At 44.8% G+C, this 13,426-nt stretch overlaps 1 protein-coding gene across 3 annotated transcripts in view; it reads right to left on the bottom strand.

Annotated features, from left to right (window-relative positions):
- Nucleotides 1–13,426, bottom strand: part of ARHGEF3 (Rho guanine nucleotide exchange factor 3) — a 444,741-nt gene that overhangs the window by 83,441 nt on the left and 347,874 nt on the right. For all 3 annotated transcript variants that reach the window (XM_029600920.1, XM_029600921.1, XM_029600922.1), the window contains one exon: nt 6,786–6,893. In XM_029600920.1, coding sequence (XP_029456780.1) covers nt 6,786–6,893 — 108 coding nt within the window. The remainder of the gene's footprint in view (nt 1–6,785; nt 6,894–13,426) is intronic.

A 13,426-nucleotide genomic window follows, 5' to 3' on the forward strand; every position in this document is an offset into this window, starting at 1 on the left:
GCAGATAACAGAAAGAGGTTCAATCTGCTATCCAATTGGACAGTGTCTGCTTACCAACAGCAATTCCCAATCTATTCCTGTCAAAAGAGACAAAGAGCTGCATGGATTGTCTATGACCTTCTGTCCGCTCCAGATAGAAGGCTAAAGCCCTCTTACAAGCCAGTCTGTGCAAGGCCCACTCGCCTTGGTGCAAGTAAGGCTTGGGAAAGAAGGCAGGCAGGATGACTGACTGGTTAAGATGAGCTCCGTCACCACCTTGGGCAGGAACTTAGGGTGCGTGCGGAGAACCACCCAGTCATGCAAGTGTATGGAGGGTAAGCCACCAACGCCTGAAGCTCACTGGCTCTGTGATCTGAAGTGACTGCCATCAAAAAGATGACTTTCCAGGTCAGGATGTTCAGGTCACAGGAGCTCAGCAGCTTGAAAGGAGCCTTCATCAGCTGAGCCAACACCATGCTGAAGTCGCAAGACACAGCTGGAGGCTTCAGGGGAGGTTTCAACTGAATCAGGCCTCACATAAACTGTTCCACTAAAGGCTGCACAGAGATGGGCGAACCATCCACACTCTGAGCAGCTCAAGTGCACCCTAACGGAGCTGGTTTTCAAAACAGTTTTCGAGAGGTGGACTAGGTAATCAAGCAGTTTGTGAGTGGAGCAAGAAAAGGGATCCAGGCCACATTGTACATACCACACCGAAAACCTCCTCCACTTTAGCCCATAAGACTTCCTAGTAGAAGACTTTCTGGAAGCCTCTAGGACCCAAGATATACCATCTGAGAGGTCAAGGGGCTGCAGAATCAATCTCTCAACATCCAGGATGTGAGAGACAGGGCCTGGAGGTTGGGATGGCGCTGTCTACCCTGATCTTGAGTGATGAGGTCCAGGGCTGATTGGTTCCCGGAGGGAGAGATCCCACAGGAGTGGGAACCAGACCTGCCTTGGCCAATGCGAGGCTATGAAGATCATAATCTCTTCAAGAGAGTCTTCTATCACTAGAGGGTTTGGAGAATACGCATACAGAAGGCCCTGGCCCCAGATGTGAGCAAAAGTGTCCGAGACCAGGGTGCAATCTGCTTGGTACAAGGAGCAGAACTGAGCCACCTTGCATTGCAAGGGGATACGAACATATCCACGTCCAGAATGCCCAGAAACAAAAGATATGATCCGTTACCGCCAGGTTCAGGGACTACTCATGGGGCTTGAAAGCTCGACACAATCGGTCCGCTGTCACGTTGTCCGTTACGGCCAGGTACATGGCTCAGAGCACCATCCCCTGGACAAGGCCCAGGACCAGATCTGGACCGCTTCCTGACACAGGAGGAAGAATCTCAAGCCCTGCTTGTTGATATACTACATCATGAGCTGGTTGACTGTCTGGATCAGGACAACCTTGCTGGCCAGCTAAATCCTTGAAAGCCCAGAGAGCATACCTGACTGCCCGGAGCTCCAGGAAGTTGATTTGACATTGTGCTTCCTGGGCGGACCACAGGCCCTGGGTATGGAGCCCTTTCACATGGGCTCCCCACCCCAAATTGGATGCATCCTTGGTGAGGACAACCTGAACAGGGGGAGATTGAAATGACACCCCTCACTTCAGATCGAAGAGGCTCCCCCACCAGGACAAAAAGTCCTGGAGAGACGGCATAACCCTGATGCAAACCCGAAGGCTCTGGGTGACTTGATGGCATTGGGACATCAGGGTCCATTGGGACCTGTGCATGTGCAAGCATGCAAAGGGAGTAACATGGATGGTAGTGGCCATGTGTCCTAACAGCCTCAACATTTGCCTATAGAGACCTGCTGGCTCCGCTACACCACCCCCGCAAGGGATGCCAAGGTTAGCGCCCTGCTGTGGGATAGAAAGGCCTTCGCCTGAGTCGTGTCCAGCAGGACTCCGATGAAGTCCAGCTGAGTCGACGAGCTCAGATGAGACTTTGGGTAGTTGATAATGAACCCCAATGACTCTAGCACCCAAACGGTTAAGTGCAGGGAACATGTCGTCCCCATCTGGGGAGTGCTTTTGATTAGCCAATTGTCCAGGTAGGGGAAAACCTGCACCCCCAACCTGCACAGGTGTGCCTCCACCACAGCCAGACACTAGGAGGTGCAGAAGCCACATCGAATAGTTACACCCTGTACTGAAAGTGGCATTTTCCAACCACAAACAGGAGATAATTCCTGTGACCTTGGAAGATCTCAATGTGAGTATAGGCGTCTTTTAAACTGAGGGAGCATAGCCAATCCCCCTTTCTGTAAGAGGGGAATCAGGGTGCCCAGAGAGACCATCTTGAACCTTTCTCTTTTTATAAATCTGTTCAAGGCCCTCAGATCCATGATGGGATGGACACCCCCATTTTTCTTTTGAATCAGACAATACCGGGAGAAGAAATCTCATCCCCATTGTCCTGGTGGGATAGGCTTGACCACCCTGGCTGTTACTAGGACAGAAAGCTCCTTCAAGAGGATCTCCTATCATGCTGGCTTGGAGAAGAATTTGGTGGAACACCCAACAGATTTAGCCTGTATCCCCACTGCATGATGGATGGAACTCTCTGCACCAAGGTGACCCTGGTTCATCGATCTGCAAAGAATCATAGCTGACCTCTGACTGGGGGGGGCCACTGCACAGGGACAGGCAGATAGCTTTTGCTCTCTCCTCACCAGTCAAAACCCCATAGCAGGGCTAGGCTAGGGTGCTGGTTGCGGCTTGGGGGCTCGCTGCTGCTGCCTGAAATGGCCTCAAGAGCTCACCCTCTGCAGGCAACCCTCCGCTAATGATAGGAGTACTTTGGTCCTTGCCATGCCGACCTCCTGGCCGAAGACAGCGAATCAGAAGCACTGGTGGAAAGATGTTGGAGGGTCTCATGGTGGTCTCACAACTGAGCCACAGTATCCCTCATCTTATCACCAAAGAGATTTTTGCCAGTACACGGCAAGTCAGCGAGCCTCTACTTCACCTCCAGCAGGAGGTCCGAGGTCCGGAGTCAAGAAATACTATGGGTGCCAATCCTGGCAGCCGCAACTCTTGCCATGTTTCAAACACATCATAGGTGGAGCGCACTTCATGGTTCCCACACTCAAGGCCCTGATATGCGACCACCAACAAAGCCTCCTGCTGCTGCTGGGGCAGTCAGTCGGCTACCCCCTGAACCTGCTTCCAGAGGTTATGGGAGTACTGAATCATAGAGAGTTGATAGCAGCAATTTGGGATATCAGCATGGTGCTCTGAAAGATCTTCCTACCCAGCACATCCAGCACCCTATTTTCCCTCCCCAGGTGAGCAGAGGCATGGGTCCGGAAGTGCTTGGCCTTTTTAAGCATGGACTCAACCACCACTGACTGGTGGGGGAGCTGACGTTTCTCGAAGCCAGTGGCATGCTGGACCAGGTACACCCTATCTGCCTTCCTATTTACAGGTGGCACCTTGAGGGGTTTCCCAAATTCTGAGGAGCATCTCTTTGAAGATTTCATGGACTGGGACAGCCACAACCTCCTTCAGAGCACCTACAAACTGGAGGACCTCCAGCATCTTGTGCCTAGAATCCTCCTCCGTCATTAGCTGGAATGGAATGGCTTCTGCCATGGCCCACACAAATCCTGTGAAGATTAAGTCATCGGGTGGGGACCTCTGTCACTGCTCCAGGGGAGACAGGTCCGAGGGAAGGCCCTCGAATCCTCAGAGGATAAATCGGCGGTGTCATTTCCCCAGGGGTCATAAGGTGCATCATCCTCACTGAAATTAGCCGGGGATGAAGGCCTGGGTATGCCCCAAGGCCTAGGCACTGCAGACACAGACTGTCCCGATGGCCTCTATGGACCTGCAGACAGACCCAGTAGGGCCAGCCAGGGAGCGAGAGGGTGCAGAGGCACCTCTGGCCTTGAAAGGCCTTCCTCATCCGAGGAGCCATGAATGATGATTAACATGGAATAGACTTAGTTTTTGGGTACTTGCCAGGTTCTTATGGCCTGGATTGGCCACTGTTGGAAACAGGATGCTGGGCTTGATGGACTCTTGGTCTGACCCAGTATGGCATGTTCTTATGTTCTTATGATGATGGCATTGGGCTGAAGAAGCAATGGTGCTCCATAGGGCATCAACAGCACCTGGGGCACTGGAGCCAGCTGAATAGGGAGAATGCTGAGGTGAACAGTGGCTCCATCAGTGACGCTGAGGCCACCGGAGGAACCGGCTCGATGCCCCGCAAGACTCGATCTACAGCCAACTGTATCCTATGCTCCAGCTCTTCCTCAAAGGTCGCTGACGCCAGAACTGGTTGAGCGGAAGCCTTAGAGCCAGACTCAGGAAAAGGGAACCCAGAGTGAGGCTCCAGTTCAAGGGCTCAGAGGGAATCTAAGGCACTGAGGTTGTATCTAAGTCAGAAGCAGGCTGAAGGTGGAGGACCTGGTCGCCTAAGCAGCAACCCACCTGCAATAGCAGGCAGGGAATTAAGACCCAATAATCCTGGGATAAGTCCTTCCCTGAAACCGAGGCTTACGAACCCCTTCAGCAGCAGGCCGAGCTCTTTATGGAGGCGGTCCCAACACCAGCGCATGCCTGCACAGAGGAGAACTATGAGATGGACGTTGACTAAAATCAGTCTTGTGATAAACTGGACTGGTGGGAAATTAGAGTAATTCCCCAGGCATGAGAGGGTACATATTTATTTTTACTTTCTTTTGTTTTCCCTTGTTAAGCTGGGGTTGAGGAAAAGCGGATATACAGCCTCTGGCTGGTAAGAACAACTCATAGGGGAGAGAGTTGTTCTGGGCACCTTCCCAGAACTAGTAACTGGGAGTTCATAAGGTGACCCTGGACCAGGCCCATTCCCCCCATCCTGTGTTTGTTGGTGTGCATATTGAAGTGGAGAAATACTCCCACTGGAGTGCGAGAGGAACTGGACTATCCCTTTTACACAGGGAACTGTGGGACGTGGTGACCTACAGAAGCCAGTTCAGCTATTTATGTTTTTCCTTTTTCCTTGCTATTCTGGTTGATCTTCTTTTGGGGAGTGAGGCTAGAGCTACCTCATTTCACACCAACAACCGCTGGGCTACTGACCCAGGACGTTTGGTTAGGATGAATTGGGACACTACTGGACCCAGAGGGTCTTCGCATCAGATGACCCACACCCTTACCCCCCAGAGCCATTTCTGACAATGACACACATTCATCTGATATCTATACACTATCTCAACAATATTTTTTGTGAAATGATCTGTGCTAAACCTCTTAGAAAAATTGTCTTTCTCCTAGGACATAATGCATTAAAAAGGTTATGGTAACACTACAAAAATTCATTAACAATAAGTGCTAGTTTAATGTTTATGTATACTGTGTGTTACATAATACTGGTTCAGTTTCTCAGTGATGTTATCTTTTTTAAAAACTTTAAAATTAACCAACATACAATACACCGTCAAACAAGCTCAGAACTACAAAGTTGAGAAGCCATAATGAATATCACAAAGAAGAGACATGTTAAAAAATTAATGTGATTGCATCAATCAATCTACATTAAATATAGCATAAAACTTCCAAAAGCAACTCCAGATAGTGTTATATTTAGATCTTTCCCCTTTCAGCCAAAATCACAATTTTTCAATATCAGCAATACCTTTATAATGATTTCACCACTAAACTGGGATTAAACTTCCATGTTATAGCAATTATGAAGTGTGCAACTGTCTATTCTCTTAGGGACCTATGATCCAACCCATCCACCTAAAAGCCTAAGAGCACGAATGAAGTGCAGAGGACAATCAATATCATCTTTTTCAAATTGACTGACCCCAGGAGAATCCCACCACATGTGTAGATAAGTGCCCACTGTCCTATACTCTCTCCAACAGGTAGGATCGGCCCCCACATAAATATTGTCAGAATAAGGAGTGCAATATGTCCTTTGCAACAATTTGAATGTTAGCTTAACTCTACGAGCACAGATGGAAATTTTATGTGCTGTGACCCAGAGACTCTTCCAGTCACACTCCACAAATCAGCCCCAGATCCTTATTCCATGATGTGCTGTTACCTTGAAGCTGTTCTATACTATTTATGGCCATTTACAGAAGGCTACTTTTAGCAACTTTTAAAAAATTTCCATTGTATGTCCATTGAACAATGCAATGACTTAAGCCCAGTCTGTGTACAATGTGACACAGCAATAAGTAATTATAAATACATATTGCTGCCTGAACAACAAACTACAATGGAAACAGTTACAGGCGTGGGACGACTAGATAGGCTGGAGAGTCATTTTCTGCCATCGTAGTTGTCTGTTTCTATATAACTTATTGGAATTGAAGTCTCTACTTGGATTTCAATTAAAAATACATCTTTTTAAAATAAAGAAAAATCAAAACAAACAAAAACAACAATAAAAAGGGGCTTGCCCCTTGGCTTGGTTTTAATGCTGTGGTTTACAAGAATCAAGTTTGAATTTTCTGTTGGGTCTCAGGCTTGTCTTGGAAATGATGAGCTCGAGCCTCGGGCAAGAGGAAAAACAGCTGCCATCACTGGATCCACTCTTGGTGGCAGGTGGGCTCTGTCTCACAGAACACATCCCCCTCAAGTTCTTAGTCAACGGGGGATCTCAAGATGCCCAGATTTGCCAACTGGGGTGAGTGGGCATAAAAGGTAAAGAAAAGGGGGGGCACAGAAAGAACATCCACAGATACATTTAAAACCCCCAATGTTTTCATTCGACGTTTTCCCCTGCTTTTAAGGCATTTAAGGTGCTGAACTGTACAAAGAACCACACCAAATAATTGTGTACTTTCTTTACCTGCAGCGATTGGCTGAACCGCTTTAAAGGAGTAGTCCTCACAGGAGGAATGAGGTTGGCAAGCGATGTGACTCTTGACAAGGGCTTGACACGTTTGTTACAAGGTTCCTACAAATCAATCAGAAAAAAAAAGGCAAAGTTATTGTAATTGTAAATATGGCACATCAACAACATATGATAAGGCTGATTGTTCTCTGGGCAAGTATAATAATTTATTCTTATTATATGCCTTACCACACAAGTGCTCAAGGTGCCAAAAGGATTTAATATGTCTTCTGCAACCTAACTCTGAGTTTAAGCAATCTCCTTTTATATTGGTTAGGACAGAGCTGGCCAACTCAAAAATAACCATACTTGTTTGTGGTTATTGAGAACGAGAATTGACCACTGCTGGGTGAGTATCACACATACTTGATACATTGTGTATAGATATACAATTGTGCTCATAAGTTTACATACCCCTGACAGAATCTGTAAGATGTGTAGCATTTTAAGAAAATATGAGTAATCAGACAAAGCACATCCTATTTTTAATGTATTTCAAATTTAAATTATTACGCATCACAGAACAGCACAATCATTAAACAAACCATAGCAATAAAGGAAATAATACAATGGTCCTATTCAAAAGTTTGCATATCCTTGAATGTTCGGGCTGACCCTCAAGTTGATTCACACAGGTTGAGATGACAATGAAGGGTAGATGTCCATACTTGTGTCTTGTGTCTGATTGTAATTAGTGTCTGTGTATAAATAGTCAATGAGTTTTCTTAGCTCTTGAGAAACCCTTGTGCAGTTCACTCAGGGCTGCACTGACTTTGGGGCCGATGCAATACAGTGTGCTCACACGAGCGCACTGTTTAACCCGCTGTCGGACACGGGTTAAATAGGCGCTGATCCACCACCTAATGCAATAGGTGGATTAGCGCCTATTTAACCTGCGTCTAACACGGAGTGAATTAGATAACGCTCATCACATGCAAATGCATGTGAATGAGGCTATTACTCATTCAGTCCGCATTCAAAAAAATAAATGTGCATCTCAGATGCACATTTATCGCTCAGATATTAACGCCTGCCTGAAGCAGGTGTTAATAGCTCAGCGCATGTAAAAGAAGTACAGAAAAGCAGAAAAACGGCTTTTCTGTACTTCTTCAGTTAAAAAAAACAAACAAAAAAAATACCTCGGCAGACAGCCGGTTATGAAAACTGATGCCAAGTTTACCGGCGTCGGTCTTCATAACTCGGCAGCCGCCACGGGGTTGTGTTAGCAAGGAGGCGTTAAGGTCGCGCAAGTGACCCTAGCGCCTCCTTGCTAGCATGACCCCCTAATTTGCCTATTGCATGGCACCTTCCCCTTGCGGGTGCCAAGCAAGCATTAAGAAACCGGGCGCTGAAAATTCAGCGCCCGCTTTCCACGGAAATTATTGCATCGACCACTTTGGTAGTTATTGAAGCATAGGGATAGCAAAAGAACTGTCAAAGGATATGCAAGCAAAACTTTATAAATCAGGAAAAAGATATCGAAAGATTTGAAAATGCCAGTCAATACTGTTCAAACTCTGATCAAGAAGTGGAAAATTATGGGTTGGTTAATATCAAGCCAAGGGCAGGTAGACCAAGAAAGATGTCAGACACAACTGCAAGGAAAATTTAGCAGGATGCAAAGAAAAGGCCACAAGTATCTTCTAATGAAATACAGGCTTCTCTGAAACAGTGGTGTGGGTGTTTCAGCATGCACAATAAGGAGATACTTGAACAAAAATGGGCTGCATGGTAGAGTTGCCAGAAAAAAAGCCATTGCTACCCCACCGCTACAAAAAGGCCCGCTTACAAATACATCAAACAGCACCTACAGAAGCCTCAAAACTTCTAAAATAAAAATAATTTGGAGAGATGCGACCAGAATTGAACTTTGAGGTCACAATCATAAAAGGTCGACTTGGCCTTATGTTTCGGATCATTATGTTGGAAAGTCCAAGTGCGCCCCATGCGCAGCTTCCTGGCTGATGAATGCAAATTATCCTTCAATATTTTATGATAAGATGCTGCATTCATCCTGCCATCAATTTTGACTAAATTCCCTGTCCCGCTGTAGCTCACACCTCCATGCTTCATGGTAGGGATGGTGTGCGTCTCTTCATAGGTCTTGTTGACTCCTCTCCAAACATAGCATTCAGTGGCTGCAGCAGAAGAAAGTGAAGGTTCTGGAGTGGTCATCAGTCTCCTGACCTCAACATCATTGAGCCACTTTGGGAAGAACTCAGACATGCAGTTCATGCTAGACAACCAAAGAATTTACAGGATCTGGAAGCTTTTTGCCAAGAGGAATGGGCAGCTTTACCACATGAGAAAATAAAGGTCCTCATTCACAACTCACAAATACTGCAGGCTGTCACTGATGCAAAAGGGGGCAATAAACGATATTAAGAACTAAGGGTATGCAAACTTTCGAACAGGACCATTTTATTATTCCCTTTATTTCTAAAGTTTGTTTAATGATTGTGCTATTCTGTGATGCATAATAGTTTAATTTGAAACATTAAAAATAGACATGTTTTGTCTGATCACTTGTTTCTTAAAATACTACACAACTTACAAATTCTGCCAGGAGTATGTAAACTTATGATCACAACTGTATATACAGAGGTGGCAGTCTCATAACAATCATGGTCTGTCAGGTACCAGTTGGGATCCTTCGTCCTTATTTTTAAAGTCACTGGGCAAGAGAACACGTTTCAAATTTCAATATACATAATTTAATAAAAAATTTTTAAATAATGTTGACAAAGTAGATGAAGGATGTTTTTTATGACAGAAAGGATCGAAAATTGCATAAAGCCAGGTGGGAACATGTTACAAATGCTTAAAATTCACTGATGCGAGTGATAATATACGATCTCTTGATGAAAATTTTTCAGTAGATATATATATATATATATATAACAAGCACAAAAAGGAAAATTGAAAAATTTTCATCTAGAGAACTAATTAGTACCTTAAAAATATGAATGTAATTAATAGTGATCTACTCATATAAAAGATGAAAAAGCCAGATCGTATATTATCACTCGCATCAGTGAATTTTAAGCATTTGTAACATGTTCCCACCTGGCTTTATGCAATTTTCAATCCTTTCTGGCATAAAAAACATCCTTCATCTACATCTGCAAGGAGGCATTGAAGCTGCTCCAGATACAGATCCAGCAAAGAGACTTGAAAAGGTTTACATCATGCTAAGACGACATTGGAAATTCAGATTATTATGCTGCATTTAGCAAGCTGTTAATTAATAACAATTGAAGTCTTGAGACACTGAATTTGCAAACCGACATATAAAGAACCAACAATAAGAGATCAAGTTCTCTTCACTAAATACAGTCCATGATATCATCACAAGAATAGTTATGAACCATATTTTTCCTTGAAGAAGCCTGCACGGCGAAACAAAGGCCTTTGTAGGGATAGAGAGAATTCAGGAAATAGCAGAAGTAGAACAGAGACTACAGAAACATCATTGGAAAAATGGTCCTGTGAAACAATTACAAAGTATCCTTTCTTGCGGACTGTGATTCAACTGTATCCCCATTTTAATGAAGGTATCTTCCATGTGATTCATTTACAATTCACAAAGGGGCGGATTTTAAAAGAGTTATGTGCATATATTACGTGCGTAACCCCGAAAACCTGCTCCTGCACACGCCGAGCCTATTTTGCATAGGCCTGGTGATGCGTGTAAGTCCTGGGGCTTGAGAAAATGGGCGGGGCAGGGCGGGTGGTCCAGGGGCGTGGCGTGGCCAGAGGCCTCTCCACTGCCGCTGGGCCCGGGGATCGCGCACCTGCTCCTTTGGGTTCCAGCTCAATTGGAACTGTTATCTAGTGCAGATATGGCACCATGAATCTTCATTCTCAACGTCTTGGGGATTTACCCTATGTTTAACCCTGTTTCATCTAGCCCAGCTTTGCAGCATCAACCCTAAAACAGGTACCACCAGCCACCTCGTTCTCTAGAACCCAGAAAATGTGCATCCTGAATCTGACCAGTAAATGTTGCAACTGAGCAATGACAGACTCTCTCCCCCACCCCAATTAACCACATGTAATGCAGGATGTGCATGCTGCCCTCACAGCATCTTCAACCTGTTCAGTCTAAGGAACTGGAGCTAGGCTCAGGAGAAAAAAAAAAACTAGATCTCTCAACTGACAGTGAATGGCATTGCTGCTGAGCCATCAAACTAACTCCTTATTTTCTTATATTTACAGCAAAATATTTTCACAATAAATAGGTACCTGTAAGGGAAAGAGCAATATTTCTCTTATTCTGTAGACAATGCCAAACTATAATCTGTTGCAAAGAAAGATTACATGCAAACACATGAGTAAAAGTTACCTTTGGCATCCTAAGCTGCATCTGATATTTATGGGATCTTATTTCATATAGAAGACAAATTGGGACAGGAAAATATCCCAGTTCTTCCATTTGATATTACCATACCAATCCAACATCAGTTTAAGGAAAGCATGATGTCTGAAGCAGTCCATCTTTCTTTTTCCTTACCAACCATCTATATAGCATTTCTGTAGATGATATATATCCCTTCAATTTTTGGAGATAAGTTCTACAGAGCATAAATTCAACAGTGTGTTATGCCATACCAATGCTCAAGAAAGAGCTCCTTTGAAGTATGAATCCTATTCATATATTCCATTCTGACAAATGTGAAGGCAAGCAGCAGAAACATAAGCAATGACCATTCAGAATTATTCTTTTGCACTTGGACAGCCACAGAGAATAAAGCTCAATGCCAGCCACCTACTTAATTTTGATTCCCAGCAATTAAAAACAGAAAGCTTATCTCCACATACACAGCACCAATTCATGCTAATGAGCCACAAACCCTAAAAAGCTAAAGAAACTCCACAGTTGTGAATCCTGAATGCACAAATATCAAACTCAGAGCAACACTTTCTTTAGTAACTACCTCTCTGGCACAGCTGTGCCAGAGAGTATTTTTTTTGTGTCAATGCAGCCCCACTGGCCTTCTGAACATCCCCCCCAAGTTTCTTCCAGCTTTTTTGCAAAATCTCTTTCAAATGGCTCCTCCGTTATCAGCTCTCCTTGCCAAGAATGCTAATGCTGCTGTATGACTAACCTCGGTGGCAGAGAATGCTCACCATCAATCCACTGCATTGCAGCTAAGAGACATTCCAAATCCCAGGGAAGGAAAGGGTCAGATGTGCTACAGTAAACCTCAGCAGGAAAAGATCTACATTGTGAAGTAGGTTCTCTTTCCAATATCCCATTTTAATTTGCTGCTTTACTCTTTTCAACAGATATGGTGGCAAATCTCAAGCTATTTTATTATTGGTTGGGATGAGAAGTGTATTTCAGTGCCTTTTGGACTGAATGCTGTTTCCTGAGATGCAGCGGCACAGAATGTCATGCACATAAAAAATAAATAAATAAATAAAAAAGAGGTAAAACAGCCATGTCCATGGCAAGAGCTCTGCCTTCGATTTCTGTGAAACCTACACCTGTAAACCTTAATCAAGTGATGCTCCAACAGGTCGCTGAAGCCCCCAATCCAGTCAATTTTTCAGGACATCCCTAATGAATACAGTAGAGATATATTTGTAATGCACTGCTTCCAATGTATGCAAATATATCTCATGCATATTTACTAAGGATATCCTGAAAACCCAAATGGCTATGGGAGGCTCAAAGATTGGATGAGGATCCCACCACCTTAATCCATAGCTGGAATAGTATTTTCCAGCTGATAGTGCTTGATTATAGTGGCTCTCACTTTTGGGTCTTGGATACACCAATGAGCCTGATTTTCAGGATAACAAAATATGCAGATAAGCCTAGTTTGTGGAACAATTTGTACAATATTAATTATATATATATATATATATATATCCTGAAAATACATACCTGCTTCTTCATTTTATGGATGAGTGGGGAGGAACGGGGCTCTTAGGATTGAGTCTGAAAGTCAGTCCCTGTGTTTTCTCTATTTTTGTAATATATCTGTTTTTCAAACCCCCCCTGCTGCTCCTAATCTACACAAATTCTGTACCATTATGTTTCTGGATACCAATCAAAAGCTGTGCGCCACCTATGGCATCCTGTAGGGTAGCACAAATGAAGGCATCCTGTACGGTAGTACTGTTGTTGCCCCTACCTCCTATAACCTCTCATTTTTACCCTTTGGATTTCCAGTGTGGGCCCTCCAAACTTCCAACTTCTGGTGCTGACCTGGCTCACAGCGTCTGCTGGGAATAAGGGGGGGGGGGGAATACAGATGATCTTCAGCCTCAAGACAGCCCCCAAGAACATCAGGAGGCATCAAGGTAACAGGCCATTCATCCTATAAGCTGCCAGATGCAGCAGGGTGGCAGCAAGTCTTAAGCTATGCATGGCCTCCAGAATTTGGATGCCCTAGGTACAAACATAAAGGTGGCTTTTAAAAGGGTTACGCGCGTAACATTTTAAAACCCCTCCTGCGCGCGCCGAGCCTATTTTGCATAGGCTCGGCGACGCAGGCAAGCCCCAGGGCTTGAAAAAGTGGGCAGGGCGTGGGCGGGGCATGGGTATGGCCAGAGGCCTCGCCACTGCTGCTGGGCCCAGGAAGCGC

This window comes from Rhinatrema bivittatum, chromosome 4 (assembly GCF_901001135.1).
Source record: "Rhinatrema bivittatum chromosome 4, aRhiBiv1.1, whole genome shotgun sequence".
NCBI classification, from domain to species: Eukaryota; Metazoa; Chordata; class Amphibia; order Gymnophiona; family Rhinatrematidae; genus Rhinatrema; species Rhinatrema bivittatum.